The sequence below is a fragment of the Pelodiscus sinensis genome, chromosome 17 (genome assembly GCF_049634645.1).
Source record: "Pelodiscus sinensis isolate JC-2024 chromosome 17, ASM4963464v1, whole genome shotgun sequence".
NCBI classification, from domain to species: Eukaryota; Metazoa; Chordata; order Testudines; family Trionychidae; genus Pelodiscus; species Pelodiscus sinensis.
This window is the reverse complement of record NC_134727.1, coordinates 2,158,799-2,176,408: the sequence shown is the minus strand read 5'-3', so window position 1 is coordinate 2,176,408 and position 17,610 is coordinate 2,158,799. Positions and strand designations below refer to the sequence as shown.

At 45.4% G+C, this 17,610-nt stretch overlaps 1 protein-coding gene across 2 annotated transcripts in view; it reads right to left on the bottom strand.

Annotated features, from left to right (window-relative positions):
• Nucleotides 1-17,610, bottom strand: part of PFDN1 (prefoldin subunit 1) — a 70,212-nt gene extending 52,602 nt beyond the window's left edge. For both annotated transcript variants that reach the window (XM_075900094.1, XM_075900095.1), the window contains exons 1-2: nt 17,485-17,610; nt 16,406-16,572 (exon numbers count right to left, since the gene is read on the bottom strand). In XM_075900094.1, coding sequence (XP_075756209.1) covers nt 16,406-16,572; nt 17,485-17,517 — 200 coding nt within the window. In that variant the 5' untranslated portion in view covers nt 17,518-17,610. The remainder of the gene's footprint in view (nt 1-16,405; nt 16,573-17,484) is intronic.

Here is a 17,610-nt window from a genome sequence, read left to right as displayed (position 1 = left end):
CACACATAATCTGAGACTGCTCGTGAAGCTGGCTCTAAAGACATAACATGTATCAGAGGAACAAAATAAAGTAATATTCTAGCACAAGCAAAAAGAGAAACCACCAGAGAATCTTTAAAAATTCCCCACGGATTTATGTTTTCCTTCCAATAACCCTCTGCTAATCCCAAAGGAGGATTTTTGTGTCTTTAAAATCGGGTGGAGGTTCCACATTGCCCTTAGGATTCCTGCTGATGGTCTCCTCCGGACAGTTCCCCCCCATTTCCAGATGTGACATTTCCAGCATATGTCTTTCCATTATTTAAATCTGTAAAGATAATTTTATGTCCCGCCCTCTCCAACATGGTCTTCAGGATCCAACTAGTCATCAACAATACTATAAACTCTCTCATCTGCAGGCCTCATGTCATTCGCACATACTGGCAAACACACCCCTCATATTGACGTTCACACAGAATATTTAATTCCATAGCCCACAGTGTGTTTGTGCCAGGATCTACTATTTGACTTACAAAACAGCATTACATCTTAAAATATTTAAACTGTTGCTAGATGAGGTTATGGGGACACATGTTCATCACAAATCAGCGCAGAGTGTACTTTTCACAGCATACACGTTAGCATGAGTGGACCATGGTGACACTATAGGTAAGTTTGCCTAACGCTTTCCATTATGAACCCCTGACTTCAGTTGCTTATAATTCTGCCATCTTCTGAAATGTTTCATGCCTCAGGGCAGATTTCTTTTTTAATTTTACATTCAGTAGAAATTATTCAAGCTAGTTCTCAGAACGAGCTAAGGGAGGCAATAAGTAGTGCTGCCAATCTTTAAAATATTTTCTACCGGCCAGGCCCCCTTCTGTCTCCTCCCCCCCCTCCCCCGCAGATTTGGAGTAGGAATCTGAAATTTAGCAGATGGGTTATCCTGGCATCAGAGAGGTGCCTTTTGTTGTCCGAACGAGAACCCATTCATGTGTAGCCAAACTATAGACCTCTAAAAATTACCATTTGTACATGCTCAGTAGGGCGTGGTAATGGTTTGGGATTAAGGTCACTGAATATTCTGTCCACACTTAGCATAACTTCCAACCACACCGAGCATGCTCCTGGGTTAGAGACAATACTGCAGCTGCCACCCCCGTGGCCTCGACAAATGCAGACATTACGGTAAGGAGGGGTGAGGGGGCATGCAGCTCTCCTTCCTGGTTTGGGTAAGCTCCTCTTTCTGCTTCAATCTGCTCTCATCGCAGGGACAGTGTGCACCAGGAGAAGGCGAGTCCCAGCCTTTGTCTACACTAAGTATTGTGGAGGAAAAGTGCCTTTTGGCAACAAAACCACATCCACACAGCAACAACTTTTGTTGGGGAAAACAATCATTTTTGTTGACAAAAAACTTCCAGCCCCACAAGGGACTTTCTTCTTTTCCCCTCCCTTTGTTGCCGACAAACATGCACGATAGACACCTTGCAGTGGATGAGGCACTCCACACAGACTGACCTTACTAGGCCTAAGCACCTGGACATCCCCTGCCCACTCCGCCCTTTGGGCTGACTCAGCATGCAGTGGCCTCATGGCATCTTCCCAGGTGCCCATGCCTGGATCACACGGAGCTCTCCCGCACCTGGAACGCCATGGAGTGTATTAGGAAAGGAGTCTGTTCAATTCCAGCTGTGAGCGACCTATAGGAACTGGGACACGTACAGACATTTCTCCATCCTTGTGTGACAAGGGGTGAGAGTGGGACATTCTGCAGTGCAGAGCAAAGATTAAAGAACTCAGACAAGTCGGTCACAAGGCCCGGGAAGCAAACCGATGCTCTGGTGCTTCACTGAAGACCTGCCGCTGCTATGAAGAGCTGGACGCTATCCTCGGTGGGGACCCCACCTCCACTGCCAAGAGCTCCTTGGATACTTGGAGAGCACAGAAGGCAATACACAGAGGACCTAACTCAGGGGATGAAATTGTAGACGAAGAGGTCACAGTAGATGAGGACTGGTTAACATTCACATCCCTAAGCACTAAGATTCCGACGAGACCACTGATTCATGCAGGAAGACAACATAGTTCCATAAAACAGGAGTTTGAGTTATTCAATTCACTTAAAAAAAATCTAAAAAGTTGCAAATAAAAATATTCAAAGAATGTTAAGACTACGAAGGAAAAGTTGGGAAATGCCAGAATTAACCATCTTATCTCAGTCCCCTGGTGTATACACAACCAGAACGTTCTTTAAACACAGCTTTCTACATGTAATATATAAACATATAATGCAGCAAATATATTATGGTATGCCACGCAAATGTGTCATGTCTGACTAAAATGCTTTGCCTGACATGTGTAATGCTGTAGGCCAAGATTTTTTTCAATCAGCCCAAGCAATTTGAAAAGTTGGGCTAAGCCCAGTCATGCCCTTATCTATTTAAAGATGCTTTTTAATGCTGAAGTCGTGCTGCCATTCAAGCTTGAGAGTAACCCAGTGTGGGATTAGTGCAAGTGCTGTTCAAAGCCAATGGAGGAGAGGGTTTCTAAGGAGCTAACTCCTAAACAATCCACCTTGACTGGAACAGAGATCGTCTGAACAGATCCCTCTCCCTTCCCTACATACGTCCATTTAAACACTAATAATAATTTGCCTGTGTTAGATACTAGTTATACACCCAGCAAGCTTCAGTTTTATCTAATAGAGAAACAACTACGAGTCGTAAATTCAAAGACAACATTAAAAATATGGTAACTCATCAATATACATGCTTTAAACACTTTTATACAAGCTCCCTCTTCATATCTAGATCTTTCATATTTTGTCAGCCTGGTTCTGAATATCTTATTAAGCAGCTTAATGTTCCTTGGCTGGTGCACTTGAGTCATCTCAAGCAGATTAGATGGGAAGTTGCTTCTGTGTTTGCTGCTATGAGACAAGAGGCAGCTAATAATCAGAGAATTCTCAATACAGCTAGACTCCACTCCACTTTAGTCCAGTTAGCAAATATTTTGGAGTAAAAATTCATATACCATATCAATCTCCCATTACAGGCTAACAAACTTTAGCCAAAGAAGTTTCTTTGCAATTCTCTACATTTGTGGGTGGAAATCAGATGTTTTTATTTTACTACTCTATCTACAGACAGGCAATCAGATCCTTATATACATATCAAGATTAATGAGCTATTTGGCAGTTTTAATTTAAGTAGCGTTGGGGCAATAACATTCACACGGGAAGTAATATCTGTGCCCCTATATTTGGATTAACTACTGGAAGTGCTCCAATTTTACTTCTATGGGGACAACAATGAAATTGTGTATCACTGTAAGTGATAGCCTATTGCTCTTAAATGACTTAAAGTGAGGAACAGAAAACACCAAACTATTTACATTTTCAAAACTATGTGAGGTACGTCAGGAACAAGCATACCTGCCCTATCTGATGTGGGAATGTTATTTGTCTTACACCTGTACCATGTTTACTTTAGCTTTCACTTTATTTTGGATCTATCAACAGTTCCAGCATATTAGATTACTTCATACAGAAATAGTATCACAGCTTCCAAACTGCAGTTTCTGCATTGCTAGACACTTAACTAGATGGTAGATTTATACCATTGTTCATACTTAGTTTCTTTAAAAAAGCAAGTAGCGGTTCACCTCTAAATTGGTGATAAATATAGTACGAGCAAAAATAATGCTACAGTAATTAGGCTCAGCTTTTTTAAAGGGCACCATACATTCTTTTCAAAAGCTAAATCAAGATTTACAGAAATTGACTAATTTGTGTTTTCCTGTGATGGGATATATATACCAAGCCCACACTGAATAGGCAAGGGTTAATGAACTGCTATGGGCCCATTCAGCCAAATCCCACTACACCTGCATTTACTGCCAGGTAACGAAGGGACAGTTAAAAAGGAAGGAAGAGAGCTCAATTACTGGCGGAGCAGCAAAGAAAGCAGAACTTGCATGTCCTTTGAGTCTGGAGGAAAGGACCAGCCCTGCATTCACGCAGGGACTGAACTGCCAGAGCCCTTGGAAGGATGGGAGGCCTGGCACAGGACTGGTGAGTGTGTTTCAGACTGTTCTCCTGGTTTTGATGATAAAAGGTTATTGGCCCAGGCTGGTCTACCTGGCAGGGGCCTGAGACTGTTATAGGGGGTCCACTACCCAGGAGAAGCATGGGGAAACGGCTTCAACAATTTCTTTCACCCTGTAGTTTTTCTTGAACACTACATGGTCACACTTCCTTTTTGTAGTATAATACCTGAACAAAGATAAAAAGATAAATCTGTGTTGGAAGTGGAAGAAGATCATTCCAAACAATACAAACAACAATTTTTAGCTAATTAAGCAGAGAAAATGTAACATACTTCAGATAGGTTATGCAATATGCTTTGGTACAGACATCCAAAACTACATGCTACCAGAAAACATGCCTTTTTCTCCTTGGCCATAGGATAGATTTGACAATATAAAAAAGGAATTCACTGTGAACAGTCAGTGCTGCATCTGACTTGGACTGTGGGGCTGGGATTAGCAGCTTTCCCATCATCATTTCTAGAGGTGCTGCTGTCATGTATCCTAATTACAATAAAAGCCATTTGAGAAAATTTGTATAATTTTCCAAAAACCAGCAAAAACTAATATAAATGCCTCCTCACCAGCACCTAAACACTCTCAAACAGTGTTTCCCATGAATTAATCCATCCACATATTGTAGAAATGTGCATCTGTCCGTCTGTGAGTTTGTTTGTTCAAGAACTCCTCCTAAACTATAAGAGTTAGGACCACCTCACTTGGTATGAAGCTTCTTCTTGGTTTGGTTAGCCCAGGACAATAGGATATGCCTGGAATTTGATTGTTCCTCGTAAAACAGAAAGGGAAGGATCTGGTAGGAGGGAGTATGACTGTGGAATGACCACAGGAGAGGTGGCAAGCGCCGGAGCAGAAAGCCACTGGCCATCAACAGCCGACACCCCAACCTGCCCCAGAGAGCAGCTGCCGGCCGCTGCACAGCCCCTGCAGCCAGCCCCAGGGAGCCCAGCCCCCAGGCCAGCCTCAGGGAGCATCAGCAGGTGGCCTGCGCACAGCCCCCCTCTGTGAGAGTGCTGGCAGGAGGCCTGAACAGCATCCCTCTGCCCCTAGGTCAGGTCCCGGGATAAAGCCAGCATCTAGGGTACACACTTCCTGCCTCCCCCGCCCCCCCCCCCCCCCCCCCGCCCCTGGGGCTGGCACTGGGAAGAAGCCAGTGGCCAGGGTGTGCTTTTCCCCTCCTCTTCCCCCCCCCCCCCCCCCCAACCGTCCTGTTCACCCAGGGAGAAACCAGTGGCCAAACCCAGGCAAGTTTTCTAGTATATAATGAATACTCCTGTGATAGAAAGAGAATGAATTTGAGAGAGTAAAGTATTTCCATTCCACTACCCATTTAGGCAGCTCAACATCTACTGCACCACTTATCACAGACTTAGAGCTAAATATAATTAACTGTTCTTTTGGCTCTAGAATGTTAATCAACATAACAACTGATACATAAGATGTGTTTAATCACCAGAAGAAAACACACTAAAACAACCACAGACTAGGTACCTAGTAACTTAAAAACAAGCCTCCTAGAACAAGAATTTGTTCCTGAACATCAAAAAAAACAAGACTGACCACTTCCTCCTCACTCAGCAATCAAGATCTATCCCAGGGAATAACCACCATGAAGATGACAACTGAGGAGATTCACAAACAAGGATCCCACAGGAAAGAGGCAGCTATTTTTGACAAGGTGACACTCCCTGGGCAGCTGGCAAATCTGCATCCCCAGGAACTCAGCGATGCACAGGAAAAAAAGCCTTCAGAGCTTGGGCATTCTGTCTGGTTCATGTGTATGTTCCCACAGAAGTGATATTTTCAGCTCAGAACTAACAATCCAGCCAGGAAGAGACATACATTGATGCTGTTGCATGTTCTCAATGCTGCCACAAGGCCAAAAATGGACAATGACATCCAGTCACTTGACCGATGTCTTCCTGGACACACCTGCATCTTCAATCGGGTTAATTCCTTTAACAGAGAACTCAACTTCATGACCAGCAAAAGAACCAACTCAAGAGCAGTTTGTATAAAAAAAGCTGGTGCCATGTTCTTTATTCTAGAAAATGAGCAGGCTTCCTTGGGTTCCAGGCCTTTTGCTCAAACAAGCAATGTATACGGTTTTCCTAACAGAAACTGGATAAATGTTTTTAGTTATGGAATATTAAAGTGATGGTTTAGATGCTTCCAGGATGAAAAGTCCAAGCAAAAATATTTCCCTTGCTCCTGTTTTAAATACCCTGAAAAGCCTTCTGACACACACTGGAGCAAAGGCAGCAAAAGACCTGAAGCAGGAACACTGCAAGGTTAGAGTTTTGAAGAGAAGCTCACCCAATACTTTGTGCTTGCCTAACTACATGTCTCAGAGGCCTCTCTGGGCAGGACTGCAACAGCCCACAAGGGATGAGCTACATTTGATGACAGCCTGCAGATGGGCACGACTGGGGGACTGGATATAAGGGGAGAGCCAACGCTAGGGAGCTTGCTTCCTGAAATAGTCTACCACAGCACTAGCTGCTGGCCTTCAAAGTACAAGGCAAGACAATGTTTGTGTTCAAGCATTTACATGATGATACACTGTCACTGGACTACTGGTGAGCACTCAGCACTTCTACAAATCAAACCGTAGGGTCTCATATTGGGTACCCAGAAACTGAGGAACAGTTAGCGATGACCTGTGAAAAGTTTGATTTAAGTGACTAGTCTATCATCATAAAGGAAGGCATGAACTCAGCTTCTCCAGAACAACATTCAACTGTCTTAACCATGCGATTCTCCTTTCTGTTCCTGCAGTCTCCTGCCTCAAAAACAATACACCTTCCAACTTCTGTAACAAAGGAAGCAGGGCTCTTACTTACACACTACAGTCTGCCTGATCACCCAACCATGATATATATCCCTACAGACTGTGCTGGAGTATTACGGAAAAGATAGCACAGTAAAGACTGTATCATGATGCCTATGCACAAGGGGGTCCAAACTAAGGTAATCTGTGCAACCTCAATTCTAACTACCCAACTTTTTGGTGCCTGACTTGATAACCCTCATGTTCTTTGAATTTAAAGAGGGATTGTGTAGTATTCATAAAATCCAGGTATCTACAAATCAGCTACACACACACAAATGTAAGTTAAAACTACAAAGTCAACCACTCAGTCAGGACAGGCCAGAACTGCAATTGCTACTTGCCAGTGACAAGCCGATGCAGTTTGCCCTGGCAAGCACAAGTAGCTTCGGCATCATTTTTTGCTGAAATTAAGTTTTACACACACACAACTTGGAAAGATGCCATGAGGCTGGGATATCTTCTAAGCCACAGAAACTTATAGTAGACAGCACTTCATCACCTCCTCTGTGGCACTGGCTTTCTTTGTGTTAAATTAAAAATAGCCATCATAGAAGTAAATCTAGCACTACTACGCGCTCCGTGCTGAAGAGAGGTAGGGCTGCATGTTACACAAATTGCAATGAAGAAAATCCAGGCTTGGGAATGACAAATTCACTTTCACACTATAATAATGCAGAGAAGGCACCTCAGAGACACAATGCAGTGGAGAACAAGAATCACAATACTCAGTCACGGAGTGACTGTGAAGAAGGGAAAGAAAAAATTGATACGTGTTGACCCAGAAGCAATTTCACACAGATGTAGCCAAAGTAGGTCACAGGGCTAGCCTTCTAATTGCAGCCCTGTTCCAGAACCCCTGATGCTGCTCATATCTTTTCCAAGCAGAAGAGTGAAATTGGCAAGACTCAGGTCAATTCAAAAAATCTGTGGGCAGATAAAACTGATAAAAATCATGTCCACTATTCTCTCTAACTTGCAAACGCTACCAGAAACGGAAGCAGTAGGCACTGAAGTAGTTCCAAGAAGCTGAGGGAGTAGAGAAGAGCAGATGACACAAAAATCACCAGTCTATGAGGGGAAGGAGGAAAAAGGGGGAAAATAAGCTCCCTGCTCTCCCCCAGCAGCAAGATGGGAGAATTTCAAAAGTAGCAGGTCCTACTGATCAGAGGCATTAAGATGCCTGTCCCTGTTTATTCTTGCAAACTTCCCAATACACTCTCCCTGCCCAGCATCTGGCATTCAGGGCTGAACTTCTCACCAGAGTACAGCCCCTGGAGCTGGATGACAGGCACCCTCCTCATATTTACTATGCTTACCTATACATAGTAGGCAAATGGTAAATTGAGCCCAGCTTGTCCGGCAGCTCTTTGTGAAATAGGAATATACAGTCAGCAAGAAGAACCAGATTTTGCTATTGTCTGTGCTGGCAAAAACACTTTGATTGTTGCTGTATGCAGGAGTATCCCTGTATAAGAGCGACATACATTAGTGAGGAGACAGAGACTTGTCTTCACAGCGGCTGAAAATAGGGATCCTGCTGCTTTATGATTTTTTACTCTCACTAGGAATAGCACTGAAAGTAGCAACATGGTCAAAGCTCCAGGGAAATGGATTAGATTGGCTAAGGGGGAGGAGAGACACTTTGGCACCTCTCAATTCTGTTAACATCAATTTTCATTTGTGTGATTAAAAAAATAAATCAACCCACAATTCAAAGCTCACTATTAAAGTCAGATCATTCTTGTTAGTTGCACTGCAGATAGAACATTTCTCGGGCACAATCTTGAAAATGAAGTTGTACGAGGTTATTGAATGTTTTATTCTCAGACTGTTCTTCAGGCACACAACTTCTAAGAAAGCGTCAAAGTAGTAAAATTGGAGACACAACCTACATAACTAAATATTAATACATGACCAAACACAAAAAATCACCTTTGGCATCCCACAGCAACAAGAACTGCAGTGAACCCTATATTGTGTCTGGTGTAAATAAATGTTTTCCCTTACAGCTCTGACTGGATCTATTAATTATCTGCATGTTAAAAGTATGTAAGAGGAAAGATCTTAACTATTCAGACAGAGAATTCTGCAGTTTAAACTTTCATCATAGTTCTCAAAGCAATACAATGATGTCAGTTCACAAACAGCTTAAGCAGCAAAACTAGAAGTTAGTGGTAGTTGTATCAGGCTACATAACAAGTCTTTCAAAAGAATATGAAGTAACATAACTAAAATGTACTTGGCAAGATGCCACGAGTCTAGGATAACTTCTGAGCAACAGAAACTTACAGTATACTGCACTTCATCACCTCCTACTATTTGGCACTGACGTTCCTTGTGCTAAATCAAAAATAGCTCGGGTAGAAGTAAATCTAGCACTACTAAACTCTGCGCTGAAGAGAGGTAGGGCTGCATGCTACACAGATTGCAATAAAGAAAACGACAAATTGGCTTTCACATTACAAAGAAGCAGAGAAGGCACTTCAGAAAGAATGTGCTCAAGTTCAAGCCACTATACTTACTCATGTAGTAGTTAGAAAACAATGAAAGATTAAAATTGATTGCCTTCTGGGTAGCATGTATTTCACACAGATATAACCAAGATGTTCCATAATGATTGACATCTAGAAGATGAGTTATGCTTATATTGACCTTTAAAACAACAAATGCATCATTTCCAAAATGCTGCAGGCTCAACATTTTGTCAAAGTCACAATTCAGGTCCCAATGCCAGCCTTAACTGTGCTTGGTATCTTCATTCACCTCTACTCAACCCCTGGAGACCATTATCTGCCACAAGTCTACCCACAATTCCAACTGCACGCTCTTTATTTACAAGGATATAACCCATACCAACCTTTTCAGCCCACATTGGGAACAGAAAATCTCTATCAGGGGACAAGAGGTGGCCAATGTGGACCAACAAAAAATCTGTGTGTCATTGGGGTATAATCCCCATATGGAAAGAGATCCAACCTTTGTCAGTATGAAAAAGCAAATTTCAGAGATAGCAGGTACTTGGCCATCAGCAACAAGGGCAACAGAACAGGCGATATTGCTTCAGCTAAATTCCCTCACAATGAAACTGAACTTGGAATTAAGGGTAGTTGGAAGCCATTTAGATAGTAAACTCTTCAGGGAAGGAATTGTCATGGTGCACAGAGAGAAAGGGGTCTTTAGACTGTAAGTGGAAGATGGGCAGAGAGAGGAAGCAAAAGAATTGAAGTGGATACTGGAAGGCATGGGATGCGTAGTACTAGGGATGGGTGTTCCGCGACCACCACCCCCAAAAGACAATGATGGGTGGTGGTGGTCAGGGACTTCCTCCTAAGAGGGACTGAGCCATCCATCTGCCGTCTGGACCTGGAATCTCGAGAGGTGTGCTGCTTACCGTGACCTCGAATTCAGATGTGACTGAGAGGCTTACCAAACTGATCAAACCTTCGGATCACTACCCCTTCCTGCTTCTCCACGTGGGAACTAACAATATGGCCAATAATGACCTTGAGCAGGTTACTGCGGATGATGTAGTGCGCGGAAGAAGGATCCAAGAATTCGGAGCACAAGTGGTGTTCTCGTCCATCCTCCCTGCTGAAGGGAAAGGACGGGGCAGGGATCGTCGAATTGAGGAAGTAAATATGTGGTTGCGCAGGTGGTGTCGCAGAGAGGGCTTCGGTTTCTTCGACCATGGGACTCTGTTCCGGGCACAAGGATTGTTAGGAAGAGATGGGATCCACCTAACCAAGAGAGGAAGGAGCATCTTCGCGGGCAGACTTGCAAACCTAGTGTGGAGGGCTTTAAAATAGGTTCGTTGGGGGACGGTGACCAAAACCCTGAGGGGAGTGGGAAAGTTGGATACTGGGAAGAAATGCAAAGAGGAACGAGCAAGAAAGGAGGACCCCTGATTCGAATGGAGAAGATAGGGCGATCAACTGGTTATCTGAGATGTTTGTACACTAATGCGAAAAGCCTGGGCAACAAACAGGAAGAACTGGAGGCCCTGGCCCAGTCCAAGAAATATGATTTAATTAGGATAACAGAGATTTGGTGTGATGACTCGCATGATTGGAGCGCTGTCATGGAAGGATATAGACTGATCAGGAAGAACAGGCAGGGGAGAAAAGGAGGAGGAGTTGCACTATACGTAAGAGAGCACTATGATTGCTCTGAACTCCAGTATATAGAGGGAGAAAAACCTGTTGAGAGTCTATGGGTTAGGTTTAGAGGTGCAAACAACAGCAGTGATGTTGTGGTTGGTGTCTACTACAGGCCACCGAATCAGGTGGATGAGGTAGATGAGGCTTTCTTCGGACAACTGAGAAGCTTCTAGATTGCAGGCCCTGATTCTCATGGGGGACTTTAATCACCCTGACATCTGTTGGGAAACCAATACGGCAGTACACAGGAAATCCAGGAAGTTTTTGGAGAATGTTGGGGATAACTTCTTGGTACAAGTGCAGAAGGATCCAACCAGGGGCCGTGCGCAGCTTGACCTTCTGCTCATAAACAGGGAGGAACTAATAGGGGAAGCAGAGGTGGGTGACAATCTGGGAAGCAGTGATCATGAGATGGTAGATTTCAGGATCCTGACCAAACGAAGAAAAGAGACTAGTAAAATACACACCTTGGACTTCAGAAAAGCAGATTTTGACTCCCTCAGACCTCTGATGGGCAGAATCCCCTGGGATGCTAACATGAAGGGGAAAAGAGTCCAGGACAGCTGGCAGTATTTTAAAAGAAGCCTTATTGAAGGCACAAAAAGATACCATCCCGATGAGTAGCAAGAGAGGCAAACATGGTAGGAGACCAGATCAGCTTAAGAGGGAAATCCTTGGTGAACTTAAGCACAAAAAGGAAACTTACAAAAAGTGGAAACTTGGACAAATGACCAGAGAGAGGTTTAAATGTATAGCTCGAGAATGCCGGGGGGTTATCAGGAAGGCGAAAGTGTAATTGGAATTGCAACTGGAAAAGGATGTGAAGGATAACAAGAAAGGTTTCAACAGGCATGTTAACAAGAAGAAGGTGATCAGAGAGGGTGTGTGGCCCCTAATGGATGAAGGAGGTAACCTAGTGACAGATGATGTGGGGAAAGCTGAAGTACTCAATGCTTTCTTTGCCTCTGTATTCACAGACAATGTCGGCTCCCGGACTAACGTGCTAAGTGACGCAAGATGGGATGAAGATGGACAGCCCTTGGTGGGTAAAGAACAGGTTAGGAACTATTTAGAAAAGCTAAACGTACACAAATCCATGGGTCCGGACTTAATGCATCCGAGGGTACTGAGGGAGTTGGCAAATGTCATTGAGGAGCCTTTGGCCATTATCTTTGAAAAGTCGTGGAAATCAGGAGACACCCCGGATGATTGGAAAAAGGCAAATGTAGTGCCCATCTTCAAAAAAGGGAAGAAGGACGATCCAGGGAACTATAGGCCAATCAGTCTTACCTCGGTTCCTGGAAAAATCATGGAAGGGATCCTTAAGGAATCTATTTTGAGGCACTTGGAAGAGAGGAAAGTGATTAGGAATAGTCAGCATGGATTCACAAAGGGCAAGTTGTGCCTGATCAATCTGATTAGCTTCTATGATGAGGTAACTGGCTCTGTGGACATGGGTAAGTCAGTGGATGTGATATACCTTGACTTTAGCAAGGCTTTTGATACGGTCTCCCACAATATTCTTGCCAGCAAATTAAGGGACTGTGGATTGGATAAATGGATGGTAAGATGGATAGAAAGCTGGCTAGAAGGCCTGGCCCAGCGGATAGTGATCAACGGCTCGATGTCGGGATGGCGGCCGGTTTCTAGCGGAGTGCCCCAAGGGGATTTGAGAGCAGCCTTCAACTTCATGAAGGAAGGTTCCAAAGAGGATGGAGAGAGGCTGTTCTCAGTAGTGACAGATGGCAGAACAAGGAGCAATGGTCTCAAGTTGTGGTGGGAGAGGTCCAGGTTGTATATTAGGAAAAATTCTTTCCCTAGGAGAGTGGTGAAGCACTGGAATGGGTTACCTAGGGAAGTAGTGGAGTCTCCATCCCTAGAAGTGTTTAAGTCTCGGCTTGACAAAGTCCTGGCTGGGTTGATTTAGTTGGGATTGGTCCTGCCTTCTGAGGTCTCTTCCAGCTCTATGGTTCTATGACCTTAACTGCTGTTTACTTTTTTGTTTTCTTCCCTTTAGACAAATACAGCAGGTGTTGTTTTAAAGGACAATACATTTGCCATCTTAATTTTGAAATTACCTAAGGAGGTTCTTCAAAATTGAACACATCACTTTATGCTCTTAAGTAAAAAACGGCTTAAAGAAATTTCCTGGGGACTTTTTGAAGGTGCTTTTTATTTTTCCCTGAGGTGCCTACTTGTCTCACTGCTCTGAAGAACCCTTCTATTGTTTACATACTCGGGGTCTAACTCAGAGCTACTCAACATGCGGCCCACAGTGCAGTTTGGATTTACACACCACCCACGAGGAGGATCCTCTGAACAAGCTAAATATGAGTCAGTGTGATGCTGTTGCAAAAAAAAGCCAACATGATTCTAGGATGCATTAACAGGTGTGTTGTGAGCAAGACACGAGAAGTCATTCTTCAGCTCTAATCTGCACTGATTAGGCCTCAGTTGGAGTATTGTGTCCAGTTCTGGGCACCACATTTCAAGAAAGACGTGGAAAAACTGGAGAAGGTCCAGAGAAGAGCAACAAGAATGATTAAATGTCTAGAGAACATGACCTAAGAGGGAAGATTGAAAGAACTGGTTCCGTTTAGTTTGGAAAAGAGAAGATTGAGGGGGGAAATTATAGCGGCTTTCAGATATCTAAAAGGGTGTCACAAGGAGAAGGGAGAAAAATTGTTCTTCCTGGCCTCTAAGGCTAGAGCAAGAAGCAATGGGCTTAAACTGCAGCAAGGGAGGTTTAGGTTGGACATTAGGAAAAAGTTTGTAACTATCAGGGTGGCTAAACACTGGAATAAATTACCTAGGGAGGTTGTGGAATCTCTATCTCTGGAGATATGTAAGAGTAGATTAGATAAATGTCTATCAGGAATGGTCTAGATAGTACTGGGTCTTGCCATGAGGGCAGGGGACTGGACTCGATGACCTCTCGAGGTACCTTCCAGTGCTAGTATTCTATGGCCTCCACTGGGAACACGCTCCCAGGCAGGGTGAGCATTGAAAGACGCAAGCAGATAGACTGGCTGGAACAGGCGAGACAGGGTGTTGGTGTTTCTAGTCCCCAGCGAGAAGGGGCCAGGAGCACCGGGACATTGTGGGACATGTTTTGTATTCATGTCTGTCAGTGTGAAAGAATCTATTTGCATATATTTGCAAGTATATGCAACCACACTTAAGTTGTGGCCCTCGGCATGTGCTGTGAGTATCATTGTGGGCCCTGGGGCTTCCACAGTTGAGTAGCCCTGGTCTAATTGATCATCATGAGTGAGGTAACCAGGGTGGGGATTTGTCTTCTCCTGCAGATCACATGCCAGGATTATCCAAGTATATCTCACTTAATTCCTTGCAATGCAGGGGATTCTGACATTGGTGCGCCTCACTTTTTCCTATTTCTGCCTGCGGCCTATTACTCTTCTGTGGCTGTAATATTTTGGTCTAGTTTTGATTGTTGCATGTAGTTTTTGCCTGCTAGATGGGTTAGTGACTTATGACATACAGGAGGACAGACTAGATGGATCTGGTAGTCTGTTCTGGCCTTAAACTCTATGACTTTGATCTGCCTACAGGCTGCATCATTCACTTCTCTGCCTCATTGGAAGGGATTGAAATTAATTTCCTTTGAAGGTGCCTGTCAATACGACCTCCATATAACACCACAAAATTCAATTCAGCGGCATGAATAATGTGCTTACTCGCAGTTTACAGGACACAAAGAGACAGTACATACAGTATACTGGACCCCTAGAAGAGAGACACAGAACACCCCTTCAAGTGGCAATTTGTCGATACTATGATACAATACCAGAAAGAAAAACCTTAGTACTCCCAAACCTTGGTCTGTCTTTAATTTTCAGAGCATTAAGCACAAACACTTATCCATTAAGAATGTGCTATTAACTTAAAGACTAGTTCATGTAGCCTTTTACAAGAGGGTATCGTAATCACAATAGGAAAGCATCATTAGCATTCCATCAAATTTTGATGTGCCAGACCCGAGACATCAAAATACAGAGTAGCTTTAAAAACAACAAATTGTCTGGTAGCACTTTATAAAAGTTATACCAGACTATTTGTTGTTTTTTCTGTACAGACTAACTCGGCTACCCCGATAGTAGCTTTAGTTTAAGATTGGACTGTCTTCAAAAGAAACCTATGTGCAAAGATTACATTTTCCTTCTTTACTAGTATTGTTTTAAAATTAATATATGCCAGAGTGCACCTGAACAAACAATTCTTTGGTATCAATTTCACTACACCTGGGTCTCTAAAGAGTCCAGAGAACACCTTTCACAGAACTTAAAGAAGTCACCATTTTAGTTCCTTTGTACAACCACAGCCCCTGAACGAGTGCATTAAATTAGGAGACCCACAATTTTTAGGGACAAATACATATTTCATGAGGCATAAAGTTGAACAGGCTAATTATAACTTCTTGCAAATCTACATTTTGTCATCAGCATTCATGAGGAATACAAACTCTGCTGGTGGAATCGATAAACTTTCATGAAGTCCCAAATGTGATTATAGTTCACATGAGAAAAACCAACAAACAAAAATATGTAATCACTCACTGAAATAAATTGTGTCTGAAAACTGGTAGGTAGCAAACATTGTACCTATAAGGTTGATCCTGAGAAACACAGTGCAGTAAGGGGGGAGGGATAGCTCAGTGGTTTGAGCATTGGCCTGCTAAACCCAGAGTTGTGAGTTCAATCCTTGCAAAGGCCATTTAGGGATTTGGGACAAAAATTCATCAGGGATGGTACTTGGTCCTGCTGTGAAGGCAGGGGACTGGACTCGATGACCTTGCAAGGTCCCTTCCAGTTCTAGGAGACAGGCAATCTCCATTACTAAAGTCTCACTTACCGAAGATCCATTGAAATGATAATTAAAAATGGGATAAGATGACACCTAAACAAACACAGTATGATACAAAAAAGCCAGAATGCTTTTCAAACAAATAAGTGACAATGAGAGAGCCTCTGTCCCTGTATTCAACAACTTACAGGAGATAGAAAAGCCCTGCAGATGGCCAAGAGTGAATTTCCCCTGTGCAGGATCACCACTATTCTAACTGCCACCTCTGGATACGACAGTTTCCCATTCTCATACAAAGAAGGTATGTTTTGAAAAAGAAGAGTAGAGGTATAGCAGGTAAGATGTAATACAGAAGGCATCTAATATTTACAAACCTGGTATTGCTTCATTGACTGTAGAAAGAAATCTCTCAAAGTGGCATAATCTACATGCAATTAATTACAGCAGGTTTTATTGGCAATGGGGCAGAGTGTAGCCGTAACCTTCTCCATCAGTAAAAATTACTCACATTCTCCCTACACCTTCATACATGCGAGTCTCATCCACCAGAGTCATAATCTCCGCATCCGTGAGGTGTGCGTGCTTTTTTGTCCTGTTGAGTTGTTCAATTTGTATATCTGCCAGCTTCACCTTTTGCTGCGTGTCGATAACTTTGGCCTGCAGTTCAGTAAAAGCCTAATGGGGGGGGGGGGAGAGAGGGCCCGTTACGGCTTGGGAAAGGATGCTCTCGAGCACTATGGCCATAGCACGTTGGGCTGCTGTTTCCGTTTGGAGCAGCAGGGGCTTGCAAGGGAAGGGCCCCCAGAGATATGGGCCAAGGCCAGGGCCAGGGCCAGGGCCCCCCCCAGCGACACGGGCCAGGGCCAGGGCCCCCCCCCGCGACACGGGCCAGGGCCAGGCCCCCCCTCCCGCGACACGGGCCAGGGCCAGGGCCAGGCCCCCCCTCCCGCGACACGGGCCAGGGCCAGGGCCAGGGCCCCCCCCAGCGACACGGGCCAGGGCCAGGGCCCCCCCCCCAGCGACACGGGCCAGGGCCAGGGCCCCCCCCCCAGCGACACGGGCCAGGGCCAGGGCCCCCCCCAGCGACACGGGCCAGGGCCAGGGCCCCCCCCAGCGACACGGGCCAGGGCCAGGGCCCCCCCCCCAGCGACACGGGCCAGGGCCAGGGCCCCCCCCCAGCGACACGGGCCAGGGCCAGGGCCCCCCCCCAGCGACACGGGCCAGGGCCAGGGTCCCCCCCCAGCGACACGGGCCAGGCCCCCCCTCCCGCGACACGGGCCAGGGCCAGGGCCCCCCCCAGCGACACGGGCCAGGGCCAGGGTCCCCCCCCAGCGACACGGGCCAGGCCCCCCCTCCCGCGACACGGGCCAGGGCCAGGGCCCCCCCCCGCGACACGGGCCAGGCCCCCCCAGCGACACGGGCCAGGGCCCCCCCGAGAGACTCGGGCCGGGCCGCGGGCGGGGGGAGGGGCAGGGCCCCGCTGTTTGCCCGGGCCAGGCTCGGGACACCCAGCAAGGGCGGCCCCGGGGCCTCCGGCTGCAGCCCCCGAGCGCCGCCCCCAGCGCCCCAGGCGGGCCCGGCCGGTACCTTCTTCAGCTCCAGGTCCACGGGCGCCGCCATGTTGCCGCACTCTGCGCACGCGCATTCAACGGAGCGGGAATTGCTCCAGTGCGCGTGCGCAGCAACAAGAGCGGCTGGCTCAGCACCCAGCAG